Source organism: Plasmodium knowlesi (assembly GCF_000006355.2).
Source record: "Plasmodium knowlesi strain H genome assembly, chromosome: 8".
Lineage (NCBI taxonomy): Eukaryota > Apicomplexa > Aconoidasida > Haemosporida > Plasmodiidae > Plasmodium > Plasmodium knowlesi.
In genome coordinates, this window is record NC_011909.2 from 1,672,143 (window position 1) to 1,691,224 (window position 19,082).

Sequence of the window (19,082 nt, forward strand, 5' to 3'; positions counted from 1 at the left end):
GTTCAGGCGAATTGGGAAATTGTCGTGTCCTTCCCCCCTTCACCAAATTGTGTGTGTTACGCTACAACGGAATGTGCGAAGGAACGACGAATGTGTAGAACAACACCTTGGGTTGTAGAAGGCAGAATTTCAGTTATTTTTCAAGTTAGCGAGTAAAAGCATCATTTCTTTAGTTAATATGCTTTTTTTCTCTTTCACGCGTGGGGATAGCGGATGGCTTTTTGTACTTCCACTTTTGCATTCATTTTAACGGGTCATTTTTTCCTTTGTAAATAACTGCTCCAGCCATAGGTAAGACATCATATTAAGTGGCTATTCCTGGTTGTATCAACTGCTTGGAGGGATGTTAGAACACTTACGTGGCATTTTACTCTCCTGTAAAGACATAGGTAGGAAAGTGTCGACATGGGCTGGGGGGAGCAGAATGGGGCAAATCGCATAAGTTTCCTTATTTTATGCCCATTTATCCGAGACCATAGACAGGCGTGCACACACCTATGTCTATATCATACCGCGGAGTGCCCAGGCCAACACGCAGATTAGGAACTGAATCGCCATAGCGTTCACCTCTCAGTATAATGTTATTTTTGCAAGAATTAAATTCTTTGTAAGCATTTTTTTTTTTTTCAGAATTTTTTACTTTTTTTCCTTCCCGCGAAAAGCTATCACGTTCGCCTATTTGTAATATATCTCCCTTTTCTTAAAAAAGAAAAAAAAATTTAACAGGTTTTAAGTAGACGTCTACGCGTGGAGACACATAAGTGTATTTCATTTTTGCCCATCTTGGCCAGTCTTCTTTTAAAGCACACATCACACGTTCAGTTTGTCACCAGTAGGTGTTTTTAAATGAATTGGAAAAGCATTCATAAGGGGTATGTGCATATGTATATGTGCACATATTCGTATGAGTATGAGCACATGTTTGGCGAACATATCATGAGGAGCTCTCCCCCGTGGGTGATGCACACACAGGAGAAATCGGCATTCGCAATTTCCCAAGGAAAGTGTTATCACAAAAATGTAGAAGAAGGAAGTATCCTTTTGGTACTTCCTTTGACAACCCCGTGTATTTCCTATTTAGTAAGAGGTGCTACTTTACTGGAGCATAGTTTAGGTTTCCCTCTTCCCTAGTGTCAATTAAGTCCAATGAATTTTCCACCCCGAAGAGTTAAGTGCGAATCATGTCAGGACAGTTAAATGTGTCCTTTCTTTTGTGAACCTTACCTCTATTGTTAATATAACAACTAATATATATTTTTTCTTTCCCGGAGTTTATTGGCTACATGACTGAGTGAATGTCTCTTGGGTAATTATCGCATGCAAAGGGGTAACACGTGTTGTTACCGTTTAGACTATCCTACACATAAGTTTTCATGTACCCCTGCGGAGGCATAACCATGGATAACAACAGGTGCAACTATCACAGGGGCGTTAATTCAGCAATGACGGGGGGCTATGTCAGTAACGAACATATGCGGAGCGTGGCCAACTATGATAGCATCAGGGGGGAGTACAATTCGAACCCCACCTCCGCTTTCTATCTACCAACATCCGGCTTCAGCTCAATGAACAGTGGAAGGAGTACCAGCCAAGTGAACCCTACAAGTAGCTACCCCCTCTGTGAGCACCTTCTAAATTCATATACATATCTAGAGCCTTCGATAAGCAAAGGCGCACGCACCTCGCACATGAACACCTTCAACAGTATCATGGCTCCCCCAATTGGAAACGTAGATAAAGGAGACAATTTAAAAAACGCACGTGGGTTTTGGGGGGATTATTCGTCTGAAGGGTTAACTCAAAATTATGACCGCAGGGGGGGTGGGTCGTGTATGCAGTGTGCTTGTTGGGGACGGAATGCAGACAAAGAAGGCGGCACTCTGGATGCAAGCCTTTTAAACAAGGTATCCGGGCCGTTCCTGGGCTACGGCCTTTACTCGGCGAGCGGAGGTAAGATCGGAGGTAGCAGTGAAAAGGAAAAAAAACATAAGTGCGACTAGCATTTTTCGTGGTACCGCATCCGACGGAAAAAAAAAAAAAAAAAAAAAAAAAAAAAAAAAAAAGAAAGCTGTACACATTGCTAGCTTAAAAACAGATTTAGCTAGTTGCATTTTTTTTTTTTTTTTTTTTTCATTTCCCCCTTTGTTACACCTTTTCCTTACTGAGCAGACACCCATCCCAGCGCGAGCGCGAGCGCGAGCGCGAATCGTGCCATGCTTAATATTAACCCCGTAAGCCATCCTGCAGAAAACGCTAACGTCAGTTTCAACGGAAGGAATAATTTGAGTTTTAATACCGGCAGAACTGATGCGAATGCCATAGCCCTGAAGTTGAACTACGGCTCAGGCGAGGGTGTGAATGGAACTTTCTATCAACCATTTGGAGAAGGAATCACGAGCGCAGGTAGTAGCCAGGTTGCAAGCGCTGGGGGAATAGCAGTGAGCGCGATAAGCTTACCTAGCAATGTACCTGGACTTTCTAGCAACCCACTATCAACGCACCTCCTCGATGCAAACGCAAATGCCTTCCAACCTGTAAGCGAACGTGTGAGAACAAATGGAGAAAACACCACTCAGCCGTCGAATGCACCTAGCAGCGCACACGATTATGTAACCCTAAGTCAAGTGTCCAGTAGACAGTGCACAACTCCATTCAATTATCAAGCCATAAATGGGTATCCCTTAAATTGCTTGTCCTCAAGCACTGGCAACATGGTAACAGAGCTAAATATGAAGACGAGTGGGAATAATACGTCAAGTGGGTCGTTTCCCTCGGATGGAAATCCCATTCAATCTTCGGTCATTGGCCTGTTGGGGGGGCAGAACGTCGACTCAGCTGTTTCTGTAAATACCAGTCGGATAAGAACGGTCATTCCCACCATAACTATAGCCTCGTCTCACCCAAGTGCAGCAACACGGACAGCGTGTCTTACAACACCAGGTATGTGCATGGGTGCGCCAATTCCATGGATTACGTCGCCGCACGCACAAATGAAGAACGTGACCCCTGGAGGGGGAGGAATAAACGTGAAGCGTTTGGGAACCTTCCCAGAGACGCAACACCCCCTTGGCGATGTAGAAATGAAGAATATTATTTATAGGAATAAGGTGAATCGGAGGAGCTCGATTAACGAGGCGAATGCGTGCAGCTATCTAAGGGTGAATAAAGAGTTGGTGAGGAACACTTTAGGAGGTACCATGGGAAGGAGCACTCACAGAGGTCGGAATAGCCACTCCTACGTGAGGGGGAGTACCAACGAGTCGGTAGACAGTCACACCCTGTACCATGGAAGTGCACCCAGAAGGAACGAATACAGAGAGGTATATCCAGAGCCCCCACTGGAGACGGGCTTTTCGCATGCAAAAAATCGAAAATCTTCCAATAAGGCGACCGAAGCGATAGAGCCAGGATTCTACAAAGATGTGAATACAACTGGTCGAACCAATCGACCCATGGATAGGTACACGCATCTGACGGAACGTAAGATACTAAGTAAGAGAAGTTATGATGTGTTTTCCCACATAGATAATGAACCGCGTGAAAAAAAAGGCTTCAGTAGTTTCCATTATGCGCCAAATGTGAAACGCATAAGCACGCACCTGAGCTCCAGAGGGAGGAGCACACTTCGGATGAGCGCTTCATCCGCAGGGGAGAGCGACAGTGAAAGTGGGAGTGGCGCATCGGGTGGTGGTCATGCGAGGAGAAGTTACAAAAAGGATAGACAGGGTGGTAGAAAAAGTGAGAGGAGAAGAAAAAAATATTCAAGTGACACTACATCGTCTGCTTGTTCAATGAGCGACAATGAGGGAGTATCTTCGGAGTCTTCCTCCTCGTCTTCCTTCTTTACTAGAACCGTTAGTGATAAAGTAAAAAGGAAGAAAAAAAAAAAAAAAAAAAAAAAAAGTGCAAATGCAAATAAGTGTGCAAGTAAGAATACGAAAGGAAGGTTGGATGTCCCCGAACAGGCGAAGAGGAAGAGGCCAACAGTTATCGAATTTTTGGATGCCAAATGGAACAGAAGTTCGTACAACGAGGAGGAGGGTAGGCGTGGAAGTGTAAGTGAATGTAGAAGTGGGAGTGCAGGTACAATCGTGGATGGCGATGAAAGTGACAACCGGAGCAATTCAGGAGATTTTGCGAAAAAGAGAAAGAAAAATCCCCTCGATGGGAAGAAAAAAAAAGGAAGGAACAGTAATTTCGAGGAGACATGGAAAGGAGTGGGCACTTCCCAGCGAAGCGACGTGTTGTCTTCCAACGCAGATGAGAAGATGCGCGAAAGTGAGTGCACTGAGGATGACTCTGACGAAGGGGATTCCTTATCATGTTCGGAGGAGGGAGTGGAGGCAAGTGGATTGGTTGACGCGGGTGTAGTCGCGGAAGTGAACAGTGTTGCCAGTGGTAGCGGTGATAATGATGGTGGAGATGATAATCGTAGTGGTGATTCGCGGGGGATGCACAGGAAGGAGATAAAGAGTCGCAAGGGGAAGGGAAAAAATGAAGAGGGTGCCATTTCAGCAAAGATTAAACGGAGAGGTAGAGCGAAAGCCAATATAAAAGTTGCGCCGAAAATTAGGGACGACAAACTGGGCGAGGTGGACAGCGAAGGGGGGGATGAGTATATTAGAAATGATGAATCCGATGAGGAAGACAACCATAAGGACTGTGGGAAGAATGGTGCATCCCCTAAGGAAGTTTCAATGGAAGGTGCGGGGAATAGTCTCACGAGCGATGAGCATTCGAGAAACGACTCGAGTGTTGACAGCGAGGAGTTGTATGGAAGTATGAGCTCCAGTGATGACAGTGAGAAGGATGGTTCTTATTCTGCAGATGGAACTTCCGGTGCGGAGAATTTGGAGGTGGGTGAAGAGGAAGTACAGGACAGTGATAGCGGAGTAGGTTGTGATCGTGACAAAAGTAGCGATGACGAAGTGGGGAAAGCGGAGAGGGAGGATGGTGCCCCGGCGGAAAGGGAGAGAGAAATGAAGAGAAAAAAAAGTAAAGTAGAGAAAGCGAATTCAGTGAAGAGGGAACCCAACGTGCCGTATGAAGATGAACAGAAGGACGACACGGCGATAAGAGCAAAGAGCTCGTCATCTGCAGGATGCACAAGCGATACGGAAGGGAGCGAGAGCAAGTCGAACGGGAGCGAAACGACATCAAACTACGAATCCGCAGAGGAGAGCTCGGAGTATCTCCTAGACTGCTCGTCGGACGAAATCACCAGAACGGAAGACTCCTGTCAAGGAAGTGGTAACAGCGAAGTGCACGTCGTGGTCGAGGCGAGCCCAGTTAAAAGCGGAAAAGATAACATAGGCACGTTGGTAGGCAAAGGTATAATAGGTAGTGTAACAGGTGGCGCCATCCTGGATGGAGAAACCAACACCTGTGCATCACCTCTCCTTTGCGTTTGTAGCAGTGGGGTGAAAAGCGAAAAGAGTACCCACGGAGGAGAAGTAAAAGGAGAAGTAAAAGGAGAAGTAAAAGGAGAAGTGAAAGGAGAAGGAAAAGGAGAAGAAAAAGTGAAAATCAATAGAGGAAACAATAACGGGAAGCAATGTTTCGTGTACAGAGAAGTACAACATCTCGGCGGAGTAAAATGTTTCCAAACGGAATGGGAAACGTGTACTGACACATCGGGACGACCCCAGCGGAACGAAAAAGCCTGTATCATCAAGCATCATAGAAGACCAGTATACACAAATATGAAAAGTATGAATTACATTAGCAGGAACGAAATACTGAAAAGAATAAACAAAAATATAATAAAAAAAAAATATATAAATATATGTGAATGGATCATTCTTTTATCGTACCTCTTTTATAAGAAATCTCGTTACCTAGACTTCAACAAGATATATTTGTACAATGCAATGAAAAGGTTATCCCCGTTTCTTTTAAAATTGAACAAAAGCTGTAACGACACAGAAATAAGGAGTATCTTCTTTTACTTGAGCAGTATTTTTATCTTGGATGATCACTTCATTTTTCGAATTAATATTTTCATTTTCAATTGGTTCATTTTTTATGTATATAAAATGAAGTTAAAAAATGTGCACTTCATTGAAGACTTAAATTTGTTAATAAATATTTTTTGCGGATTCTTGACGAATAGAAAATTTATGAATTATTCTCTTTTATTTCTCATCAATGTAGTTTTGCAGAATGTCCGGGGCAGGTGTCTTTACTTGGGGGGTAACTACAACTACGTGTGTTCTTTATACGTGTCTTTGTTCTCGAAAGTTGTGTGCCTAGCTGTACGGCACAGGGAGGAACTGAGAAGGTACAGAAGAGGTGGTTTTCTCACCAAAGAGGGGGGGAGGAACACCAAGGTTAACCGGAGTAAGAACGGAATGCTTATATGGGAGGTTCCAAAAAATGAAAAATGTAAAGTAGAGTTACGAACAGATGAGATGGCCAACCGAGTTGACCAGAGGAATGTATATACCCTCAGCGAAGTAATGGTCCAAAGTGACGAACGGGGAAAATCACCAAAAACAGGAACATCTGTCCCTTCCAAGCGACAGGATCTGATCCTCCTGTACGTACTCTACGTTTCAAGAAACAACTTTTCCATTTACGTGAACATCCTGAAACATATTCTGGGGGACATTCTAAAATTTAAACTGACCTACAATTTCCACAAGGTAAAAATAAAAAGCAGAACTTTTTACAAGAAGATTATTCGATGCTTGAAAAATGTTAAAAAAGTTATGAACAGGTCAGCCAGGAAGAGAAGAAAACAGGGGAAGGACAATACGACTGGAAAGTGGGACGACCACACGAACGTGAATTACTCTTTCGTGTACCTCCTCATCGGGGTGTTGATGGAGTACACATCCTTTTCCTTCACTCGGTCCGTAGTGAACTTCTTCAGAAATGATAAGCTAGCCACTCTGCATAGAGAGCTCGTCTCACATCTGAAGGACTACACAGATGTCACCTTCAAGTACATGAAATTTTTTGCCTTGGATTTGATGAAGATTTATGCTAACATTTGGTTACGAAATGTTTTTACGGCTGTTAATTTAAAAAAAATGAGTGGGCTGGAGGGATCAGATGGTGTGCATGGTAATGTGGATGATGCAGATGGGTGTTTATCCGTCCTAGCGGGGGGAGATCCAAATGGGTGGAGGCGACGACGCACTGTTAAGAGGAGTTTAGTGAGTACAGAAATGACTGCTCAAGGCGGCCAGTCCACCACTACGGGAACCACCATAACGGCCACGACAAGGACGGTGATCACCCTCCACATGGGGTGTAAGTCTCCCAGGGAGGATGGAGACCCAGACCAAAAAGGCGAAAGGGAAGTAACGCAAACGTATGATTTCAAGGGAAGAAGTGATGTGATATATACTCCGAAGGGGGAATTGCAAAATAGATACCCGTGTGTGATGAACGGGGACCCCTGCCATGAAGGAAATGATGAGTCCTTACCGTTGGGTATCTGCACGGAAGGGAAGGAATTGGTGGAACATTGCGAGGTGGTCTCTTTCAAAGGTGAAGCGAAAAATGAGGGCGAGTGTCCCGATGGGGATTCTCCAGATGTACTCGTGGGGAGAAAAGCCAGAATGAAAAATTCTAAGAAAAATGAATCGCCAAATCGATTACAAAAGAAAATTAAAGGAAACCACTACGCGAATGAAAGTTTCGTGAATGCCACTCTCTTTATGCTATGCAGATGTCTGAAGGTGTTCAAAGGAAGTGCCACACTTAACGCTTTGTTCGATGTTTTGTTTCTTTCTTTTATCCATAGAATTGATGGCAACAGGTTAAGGAGCTTTCTTGTAGAAATGTACACCACAGATGAAGAACTGAGTGGGTTGGTAACGAAAATAATTTTTAGGAGTGAGCTTCGGGAGGAATGTCTTCGCAATGTATGCTTTGTGAATTATATTTTGGAAAGGAAAGAGCCTCTCGGTCTTCTGCATCTCGATTTGACTGGCTTACAGGTTGGCCTGGCTGACGTGTGCGCATTTTACCTCAGGGGATTTATAAGGTGTGATGGCAGAAGAAGGAAGAGAAGGAGTCATATGGGTCAAACCGGTCGATCTGGTCAAAGCAATGGGAAGTGCCACCCCCTTGAGGACGGACATGTTGCAGAGGAGAACTACCTGAACGCACAGTTGCATGTGAAGCCTTGTCCTTGCATGTTTCTCATGTATATCCTTTTCTTTTCAAGGATATTTCAAAATTTCAAAATGTACTTTATGCATTTTACGAGATTTTCCTATTCCCTTCAAAGGACAGTAATGACGGAGAAGGAAAGCACAAAGAAGGTGGTTATACGTGGGGAGGCGCCCAGGTGTCTGGAGAGGGGAGTTCAACATGATTACCGCTGTGACTACTGCGAGAGAGGTGTCTTTTCGGATGGCGCAACGTCGGAGGGGAAGAGGACCCGCACATGGAGTTCGCTGAAGCAAGGGAGGAAAATGATATCAAAGTGGGAGGAAGTCAAATGGAGCGGAAACGCAAAGGGGATAATGGGGAAATACCACCTGATAAACTTTGAAGATGGAATAAATATGCCTTCCTTTGGAAGGATGAAGAGATGCTCATCACCCATCTGCTTGCGAACCGACCAGATGGATGGTGCAGTAATTCCAACGATGTTGGGAAGTCTGAAAATTCGGAAAAATAATTCAATAGGAAATAATGAACCCTTGTTTAGTGAAGAAGCAGCCTATCACGTTCTAAGCGTCCTGTATGAGCAGAGGGCGATGCACGATGTTCAGTTGGGGAGTGTATTCGCCAGGATCGATGGACATATATTTGATGGGCGCCGGGGAGGAAGGGGAACAAAAGGGAAGATACGAAGCAAGGGGAATCCCCAGTGCGCGACAGAAGAGCGCATCCGAGAACGGTACTCGAAGATCCTAAGTGGCGTCCTGAAATGGAACAAGCATAATATTGCCTATAATAGAAGGAAGGAAGAGGAAAAGGAGAAGACAACACTCAAAAGGAGAAGAAATAAATATACAAACATAATCATCGATGTGTACCCCTTAATTTTTCTATCCCTCACGAAGCTACTTAAGGCCACTATAAGCATTAACGATGATGTGAAGGGAAAATGCTTCGATGTGAAGAATGAGGTATTTCCAGTCCAGTTGCACATCTCTGTGGATCTAAATAAGAATGAAGAGGCACTAAAAATTCATCAGAAGGAAATAAAATCAATGGAAAAATCCAAATGGCAGTACTCCTTCGTTAGGAAGTGTCCATGTACTGATTACCCATCCCATAGTCGCTACAGAAGGTCATCGAACCACAAATCATCGCAACATTTCCTGGAAAAAACCAACTGCAGACTGAACCTAGCAATAAAACTTTTGTACAGAGAAATAAAAACCGACTTTTACCTTTTGAGTGAGTACTATGATGAGAAAGTACACATGTATAGGACGCTCCTGATTCTGTTGGTGTTGAAGTATTTGTCCAGTGGTCTGAACTTATCTTCATTTCGTAGGAGGTTTGTTCTTTTTTTTGTTCAGAGATTGTTTCGCTTGCTATGCTTCAGAGTCATGTGTTTGTTCTTATCCGACGTGCATCTGAGTAAGTTGACTAGTGAGGTACTCGTGATAGATGATAACTTCCTCCTGAAGAGTTACCAGGCGAAGCGGCAAAGGGAAAGGCGTCGTATGGAGAAGGACCCCCCTGGAGGCGGGCAACACTCTCCACGCCGGAGTCGGCTATTCCAAAGGAAGTCCTACAACAGGTATAAGAGGTACGCGGAGAATTTTCTCTTCAACGTTAAGTTTGTTAACGACGGAGAGGTAGAAGGGGCGGAAGGATCGCCAAGGAGGCGCACCGTCTACAAGCCATTCGTCCCATTCGGAAGCATGGTGATGACGAAGAGGGAGATTCTAAAACTGAAGCTACAGCGGAAGGAGGATATAAAGAAGGACAACCTTTATATAAATAAGTGCATTTTGAAGGGAAAGTGGAAAAGTAAGAACAAAGGAGGACTGGAAGTAGGAAATCAATTACCAAATGAAGAGAAGGATTCGATCTATCTGTCCATCGTATCCATAATTCTGTTGATGAATACCCTGAGGAAGAACCGCAACTATTCCAACAGTATCAATTTTTATTTAAGTCTGTTACTTGACAAATTTTTGGAAAAAAAAAAATACATACATGTGGATGATCAGTATCTTGTGCATAGTTACCTGGTGAATCTACAGAACCCGCTACAAAGGAATTGTAAGAAGGAGCTCTTCATGATGAGTGAAAAGAGCTGCTGGATAAGAAGAAGGTTTGAACTGATTAACAGTGGCTACAAGTTTTTTATATCCTCAAGTAGATTCCCCTTGTTTGAGTTCACTTTTTATGAATCCTTAAAAGTGTACTTGGCTTTTATGCACAAAAATGCATTAGGAGCTCTGGTTTGTAAAATCTCAACGTTTAATAGCATGTATGCGAGTGTGAACAGGAATTTGCATTTCGGCATTAAAATCAACCATCTTATGTGTTGTAAACTTAGCACCCTACTGGTGGAGGAACAGTTGAATATGCGTTTGAATAAATCTCTTTCGGGTGTTACTTCCATCTTGTCTGCTTGCAAATTTCTCTTCATCTCGATGCTGGATGAAAGTGAGAATTGTGAACTGCTCCTAGTACCTCTGTCAGGGGAGTCCGCCAGTTATGAGCAGAACACTCGGGTGGAAGAAGCGGAGCAGATACACCGAGTGTGTCTGCCCGCCGGGGAAGGTGAACAAATGTTAGGCTGGCAGCACATGCTGGTTTCTGGTAGGGAAGCCGAAGGGAAAGGACTAAGGGGGGGTCATGCACATCACATGAGAGTGGGTCAAAATAATTTCAGCCGTGATGATTCTTATGGAGAAAAATCAAACGTATCAAATTTGATAAGTGTGGAGAGCGGGACTAATGGGCACTCTGATGCCCCACGGAGGTACAACTTGAATGAGAAACGGTTGGGGCGACTGGTGGTTGGGAACTGCTCAAGAGATTATGTAAGTACCGCCGTTAGAACATTGGAGAGGTGCGAAGTGGAGAAATCAGGTGGGGAGAATAATGGGGGATGTAATGAGCGGGAGAGGCAATTAATCCCCCAAGGGGGTAATTTATACCGCACCTCTCATATAACCGTCGAACACTGCACCAAGTATCAAATTGAGCATTACCGTAAGGACGAAGGAGGAAACATCCCTATCAGGAAAAAAGGAGCCATCTACATGAAGCCGAACGACGTGAACAAACTAATCACTTCCTTCCAACTTATGAATAGAACTATTGCGGACTGCACCGATTTCATTTGCGAGTTGTACTTTTCCAGTGAGAGGGATGGTATTCCACAGGAGGAAAAGGAGAAGCGAAGTAGACGCGTGTACACGTGGTTTGAGAATTGCCTAAATGTGTTAACCTTCGAGAAGTGGGTCGTCCATCAGCTTTACAACAAATTTGATTATACTTCCTGCATCTATACGTTAAAGAAGGAAAAGATATTGGCTACCCACGTGGTTAGAATGAATTCACACATCCTAAGGGACATTTCCAAGATGCAGAGTTACTTTCAGGAGCGCTTCGATGATGTGAAGAAGGCTTGTCATGCGGATATGGTAGCGAAGCAGGGAGAGAGTGAACCCATATGCACAGAAAATTGCACATCTGTGTTACATAAAATGGAGGAATCAAATTGTGCAGATGTGGCCGGACAGCTTCGTGGGGATCAGGAGGAACTGGCGAAGCCTGACGAACTCATTGAAGATTATGATGAGTTAAACTCTTTTATTGACTTTGAGAAGGACATATCGTCCGGTATGCTTCTACAACGGACGAATGCACGTGCCGTACAGGGCAAAGCTGGTGAGGGTGTTCAGAGGCTGAATGAGTACAAGGTCGACGAGGCCTGGCTTACATACATCCGATCACTGATTTGAAGGGGGGAGGTAACGTAGCTCAGGCAGTGTTAATCCGAATCCATCTTCCCTTATTTGCACATTACAGGCGAGTAGAAGGTGTAATGCACACTCCGCTTGACTTTTCCCTTTCAAAATTTTTTTTTTTTTTTATAGAGGCAAATTTATTAAAAGTTCTTGAACGTTCCACCATGGTGACTGAGTATTTTCTGTGTAACAATGAATATATTCGTGCGTATTTGGAATCGCACTTGGGGACACGTGACTTATGAACTTCTACTTGCGTGTGTATCAAGACGGAAGCACAGGGGAAGGCGGAGTGATGCGTGAAATACAGGAATCTGCACAACGGGGGCATATATATTTACAACTGTTTCTTTATGTGTATATTCAATCATTCCTTTACGAAGCCTGCAGTGATGAAACATGCCTGCAGAACTATCCACCTAAGAGGTTATCTACCTTTCACTCATAGGGTTCTCACATCCTTTTTTTTGTTTTTCTTTTTTTCTTCGGCTCGCACATTTATAAGCACAATAACTATATTTTTAAGGAAAATATAATACGGAGAGATCACAATATGTGGATTTACATCCCAAAACATAAGTGCAAGTGCAATATAACTGCAGCCCTAGTCTCCAATATTCGGCATTACATCTCATACACACGAAAACATAATTTCCATATCTCCACTTCTGTTCGTACTGCAGCGACCAATAATACTGTGAACTAAATAAGAATCCTAAAACCTTAACCCTAAACTCTAAAGTCCTGAAGCCCAGGAGCCTGGAAAATTTATTCTAACACGCGTAAAACTTTATTCAAGCACCCTGAGACCTTTATGCTTAAACGCGGAACGTGACTGCTGACAACCCTAAAACCTTATTCTAATACCCCTGCAACGTCCTTCCTGTACCGTGAATCCGGAATCTAACTTCTGAACTCGGAGTCTACGACCTATACCGTGAACTTTCTTTCTTCTCCCCTTTTTAAAGTCTTCTTTCCTTTTTCCCTTTAAACCTTCATTCTTCTCCTTCCCCCTAAACCTTCTTTCTCCTTCCCCCTAAACCTTCTTTCCTTTCCCCCTTAAAACATTCTTTCCTTCCCCCTAAACCTTCCTTCTCCTTCCCCCTAAACCTTCTTTCCTTCCTTCCCCCTAAACCTTCCTTCCTTTCCACTAAACCTTCCTCCTTTCCTTCTCCCTTTAAACCTTCCTTTCTTCCCCTTTCCCCTTTCCTCCATTCCTTCTCCCTTTAAACCTTCTTTCGTTCCTTTCCACTAAACCTTCTTTCCTTTCCCCCCCCTAAACCTTCCTTTTCCTTCCCTCCCCCTAAACCTTCCTTCTCCTTCCCCCTAATCCTTCCTTCCATTGCCCCTAAAACTTATTTCCTTCCCCCAAACTTTCTTTCCTTCCCCCAAACTTTCTTTCCTTCCCCCAAACTTTCTTTCCTTCCCCCTAATAAACCTTCCTTCCCTTTCCTCCCTTAAATCTTCTTTCATTCCCTTAAACTTGGCTTCTTTCTTTTTCTATACTTTAAACATTCTTTCCTTCTTTTCTCCCTTAAAGTACCTTCTTTTTCTTCCTTCCTTAACAGAACTTCTTTGTTCTTTCTCCCTTTCGAAACCTTCTTTCTTTTTCTTACCTATAAACCTTCTTTAATCTTCTTTCCCTTTGAAAACCTTCTTCTTTTTCTTTCCCTTAAACAAACTATGAAAATAAAAGATTCTTTTTCTTCCCCCTAAAGGTGATTAAACACCAGGCCATACTATTATTCTAATAACCGAGGAAGGGACCTTCTTTTCCTACTTTAAACAACCGTTTTTTTCCCTCCCTAAAACAAAAATTTTCAACTTCTTCTTCCCTCCCTAAAACAAAAATTTTCAACTTCTTCTTCCCTTCTCTCCCTTAAGAACGTTAAAATAACAGGCCATATCTTATTGTTGTTGAAGGAAAAACCGAGGAAAAAGAACCTACTTCTTCCCTTTGAAACCTTCCTTTTCCTCCCATAAACAGAACGTTCCTTCCTTTCCTCCCATAAACAAAACTTTTCTTCCCTTCCCTCTGAACAGAAGTTTCCCTTTCCCTCCCTAAAACAAAAATTTTCAACTTTCTTCTTCCCTCCCTTAAGGTGGTTATATACCAGGCCATATTGTTGTTCTAAAAGAACCGAGGGAACTGAACCTTCTTCTTTCCTTCCCTTTAAAACACCTATAGAGAAAAAAGATTCTTTTTCTCCCCCCCCAAAAGGTGGCTAAGTACCAGGCCATATTGTTGTTCTAATAACCTAGGAAAGAACCTTTCCTTCATACTTATTCTTATTTTCTTTTCTTTTTAACCTTCTTTCTTTCTTCTTTTCTTTCTTTTATTAAGAAGCTGCCTGGAAGAAAAAGAAAAAAAGAAAAAAGAAGAAGAAAAGAAAAAGAAAAAAAGAAAAAAGAAGAAGAAAAGAAAAAGAAAAAGAAGAAAGGAACGAAATAAAGAAAAGAAGAAAAGGGAACGGAATAGAACAGAAGAAAAGAACGAAATAAAGAAAAGAAAAGAAAGGAACGAAATAGAGGAGGAAGGAACGGAATAGAAACAGAAGGAACGAAGTAGAGGAGAAAGGAACGGAATAGAGAAGAAAAGAAAGGAAAGGAACGAAATAAAGAAAAGAAAAGAAAAGAAAAGAAAGGAACGAAATAGAACACGGAAGAACGAAGTAAAGGAGGAACGGAATAGAGAAGAAAGGAAAGGAACGAAATAGAGGAGGAAGGAACGGAATAGAAAAGAAAAGAAAGGAAAGGAACGAAATAGAAAAGGGAAGAGTAGAACGAATAGAAAAGAAGAAAGGAACGAAATAGAGGAGGAAGGAACGGAATAGAAAAGAAAAGAAAGGAAAGGAACGAAATAGAAAAGGGAAGAGTAGAACGAATAGAAAAGAAGAAAGGAACGAAATAGAAAAGAAAAGAAGAAAGGAACGAAATAGAGAAGAAAATAAGTAAGGGACGAAGAAAAGAAGAAAGGAACGAAATAGAAAAGAAAAGAAGAAAGGAACGAAATAGAGAAGAAAATAAGTAAGGGACGAAGAAAAGAAGAAAGGAACGGAATAGAAAAGAAAAGAAAGGAACGAAATAGAACACAAGGAACGAAGTAGAGGAGGAAGGAACGAAATAAAGAAAAGAAGAAAGGAACGAAATAAAGAAAAGAAGAAGGAAAGAAAAAGAAAGAAGAAAAAAGAAGAAAAAGAACGAAATAAAGAAAAGAAAAGAAAGGAACGAAATATAGAAAAGAAGAAAGAGAACGAAATAGAAAAGAAAAGAAGGAACGAATAGAAGAAAAGAAGAAAGGAACGGAATAGAAAAGAAGAAAAGAAGAACAGAAGAAAGGAACGGAATAGGAAAAGAAAAGGAAGGAACGGAACGAAATAAAGAAAAGAAGAAAGGAACGAAATAGAAAAGAAAAGAAAGGAAAGGAACGAAATAGAAAAGAAAAGAAAGGAAAGAAGAAGAAAGAAAAGAAGAAAAGAAAAAAAGAACCAATAGAGAAGAAAAGAAGAAAGGAACGGAACAGAAAAGAAAAGAAAGGAACGAAATAAAGAAAAGAAGAAAGAAAAGAAGAAAGGAAACGAAAGAGAAGAAAAGAAGAAAGGAACGGAATAGGAAAGAAGAAGAAAGGAACGAAATAAAGAAAAGAAAAGAAGGAACAGATAGAAAAAAAGAAGTAAGAGAAGAAGAAAGGAAAGGAACGGAATATAGAAAAGAAGAAAAGAGGAAAGGAACGAAATAGAAAAGAAAAGAAAGGAACGAAATAAAGAAAAGAAAAGAAAGGAACGGAATAGAAAAGGAAGGAACGGAATAGAGGAGGAAGGAACGGAATAGAAAAGAAAAGAAAGCAAAGAAGGAAGCAAAGAAGAAAGCAAAGAAGAAAGCAAAGAAGAAAGCAAAGAAGAAAGCAAAGAAGAAAGCAAAGAAGAAAGCAAAGAAGAAAGAAAAGGAAAAGAAAGCAAAGAACAAATGATTCAAAGAAAAAAAAATTTTTTTCTTTATATATATATTTTTTTTTCCAATAATAGTCATAACAGTCACGTTCATTTCCCAGTTCATTTATTTTCCAGTTCATTTATTTTCCAGTTCATTTATTTTCCAGTTCATTTATTTTCCAGTTCATTTATTTTCCAGTTCATTTATTTTCCAGTTCATTTATTTTCCAGTTCATTTATTTTCCAGTTCATTCATTCTATAATATATACAAATTGTAGAAGATAAAGTAAACAGCAATCATGTCAGGAGGACCCGGTGGTGGTGGTACCACTCCCATGTTTCAGGAGTGGTTACAAGAATTGTCGAAGAAGGGGACATTGACAAGTAGTTCGGGTGGTCAGAAAATTACAGTAAGTGCATATACATATACACATATACATATATACATATATACATATATGTGTATACATATGTATATGCATATGTATGTATGCGCAATTCCAATTGTACATATATATAATTATTTGTTGGGAAACTATTTTTTTTTCCTTCTCCATTCCTTCATTCTTCCTCTGTAGGACAAGTTGAAAGGAGAATTGGAGGAGGCATTAAAGGAATTGGGCAGTTCGATTGCGGACAGGTGGGAATCGTATGAAGTATCGCTCCACTGTGCGGAAGCGTGGAAACTTGTGGAGGCGGGGGGTCAGCAGAAGAATGATTATCTGCAGGAGTTATGTAAAGGAATCGCTGAAATAAAATATTTCATGAGTGGAGTAAAGACGGTGAGAACTGGGCAGGCGGCGACGTCGGATAAGGGCGCAGAAATTACGAAGCTCACGGACGATAATACTTATCCACGCTGTATTGTTGGTGCATTGGTCCTATCTGAACTGTATGCAGATCACTGTCACTTTGACAAAGTGATTGGGCACTTGGGGGATAAAGTGGATGAGAAGATAAAGACAGGGCACACCACGGCTGCCGACAACTTGGATATATGTAAAGAAGTTACCAAGGAGGATTTAGTGTTCGCTAAGTCTCTTCTTCAAAATAAAATCAAACAATGGACAGAAGGAGAAAGGAAGGAGGGGCACGATTTCAGGAGGTGGAGGATATATAAGCCCTGGACGTATTGGCAACATGTTTGTGGGAGCGGAAGAGGAGACAAGGCGAAACTACAACAACACAGGAAAAAAAATGCACCAAGTATGACAACCTTCCTGAAACTTAACGACAACAACACTTCTAGCAGGAACGAAGTCTCCATAGAAGACGTCCTTGCGGACGGCGAAAATAAATACACCGTCCAACAGGACAAATTAGAAGAAAAACTCTCAAAAGCAATAAAGAATGGCAGCTCAGTGGACCCTGATGCCATGAAGGAACTTACTCAAATGTTAACCGACAAATCCCACACTGTAAAAGGTAAGTCTTAAAAAAAAGGGAAGGAAAATTCTGTTTAAGGCACGGAATTAAAATTCTCCTTAAGGCAGGGAAGGAAAGAGTACTTAGGGGGGGGGTAAGGAAAGACTACTTAGGGGTAAGGAAAGACTACTTAGGGGAAAGGGAAGACTACTTAGGGGTAAGGAAAAACTACTTAGGGGTTAGGAAAGACTACTCTTAGGGGTAAGGAAAGACTGCACTTAGGGGTATAGAAAGACTACTTAGGGGTATAGAAAGACTACTTAGGGGTAAGGAAAGACTACTTAGGAGTAAGGAAAGACTACTTGGGGGTAAGGAAAGACTACTTAGGGGTTAGGAAAGACTATTTAGGGGAAAGGAAAGACAACTTAGGGGTAAGGAAAGACTACTTAGGGGTACGGAAAGACTACTTAGGGGAAAGGAAAGACTACTTGGGGGTAAGGAAAGACTACTTAGGGGTAAGGGAAGACTATTTAGGGGTATAGAAAGACTACTTAGGGAGGGGGTAAGGGAAGACTACTTAGGGAGGGGGTAAGGAAAGACTACTTAGGGGTAAGGAAAGACTACTTAGGGGTAAGGAAAGACTACTTAGGGGGGGTAAGGAATGAGTACTTAGGGGGGGTAAGGAATGAGTACTTAGGGGGAAGGAAAGACTACTTAGGGGGGGGAGAAAGGAAAGACTACTTAGGGCTAAGGAAAGACTACTTAGGGGTAAGGAAAGACTACTTAGGGGTATAGAAAGACTACTTAGGGGTATAGAAAGACTACTCTTAGGGGTAAGGAAAGACTACTTAGGGGTAAGGAAAGATTACTTAGGGGTATAGAAAGACTACTTAGGGGTTAGGAAAGACTACTTAGGGATAAGGAAAGACTACTCTTAGGGGTAAGGAAAGACTACTTAGGGGTAAGGAAAGACTACTTAGGGGTAAGGAAAGACTACTTAGGGGTAAAGGAAAGACTACTTAGGGATAAGGAATGAGGGTTTAGGGGACAGGAAAGGTTCTTTTCTAGGTTATTAGAACAACAATATGGCCTGGTACTTAGCCACCTGGAGGAAAGGGAATGTAGGTGGGGTGAAGGAGTGTTTAGGGGGGGGTGAAGGAAATAGTGTTCTTAGGGGGGGGTAAGGAAAGAGTGTTCTTAGGGGGGGGGTAAGGAAAGAGTGTTTAGGGGGAAGGAAGGAAGGTTTAAGGGGAAGGAAGGAAGGTTTAGGGGGAAGGAAGGAAGGTTTAGGGGGAAGGAAGGAAGGTTTAGGGGGAAGGAAGGAAGGTTTAGGGGGAAGGAAGGAAGGTTTAGGGGGAAGGAAGGAAGGTTTAGGGGGAAGGAAGGAGTGTTTAGGGGGGGGTGAAGGAAATAGTGTTCTTAGGGGGGGGTAAGGAAAGAGTGTTCTTAGGGGGAAGGAAGGAAGGTTTAAGGGGAAGGAAGGAAGGTTTAGGGGGAAGGAAGGAAGGTTTAGGGGGAAGGAAGGAAGGTTTAGGGGGAAGGAAGGAAGGTTTAGGGGTAAGGAAAGAAGGTTTAGGGGTAAGGAAGGAAGGTTTAGGGGGAAGGAAGGAAGGTTTAGGGGGAAGGAAGGAAGGTTTAGGGGGGGGAAAGGAAAGTGTGTTTAGGAGGGAGGGAAGGAAGGAAAGAGTGTTTAAGGGAAAGGAAAGAAGGTTTAGGGGAAAGGAAAGGTTCTTTTCTAGGTTATTAGAACAACAATATGGCCTGGTACATAGCCACCTTAGGGGGAAGGAAAACAGTGTTTAGGGGTAAGGAAAGAGTGTTTAAGGGTGGGGTGGGGAAGGAAAGAGTGTTTAGGGGGGGGAAAGGAAAGAGTACTTA

At 42.3% G+C, this 19,082-nt stretch overlaps 2 protein-coding genes across 2 annotated transcripts; both read left to right on the top strand.

Moving 5' to 3' along the window:
- Positions 1-1,373: 1,373 nt before the first annotated feature.
- Positions 1,374-11,900, top strand: PKNH_0837600 (conserved Plasmodium protein, unknown function; the record flags this gene model as incomplete). Its single annotated transcript, XM_002258957.1, has 2 exons — positions 1,374-1,950; positions 2,170-11,900. 2 exons carry the CDS (start codon positions 1,374-1,376, stop codon positions 11,898-11,900), a joined length of 10,308 nt encoding a protein of 3,435 aa, XP_002258993.1.
- Positions 11,901-16,138: 4,238 nt separating this feature from the next.
- PKNH_0837700 (SICAvar, type I (fragment)) lies at positions 16,139-17,264 on the top strand (the record flags this gene model as incomplete). The annotated part of the gene is made up of 2 exons (XM_002258958.1): positions 16,139-16,249; positions 16,418-17,264. Coding segments are annotated over 2 exons (958 nt in total), but the record flags the coding sequence as incomplete, so codon positions are not given.
- Between the last annotated feature and the right edge of the window lie 1,818 nt (positions 17,265-19,082).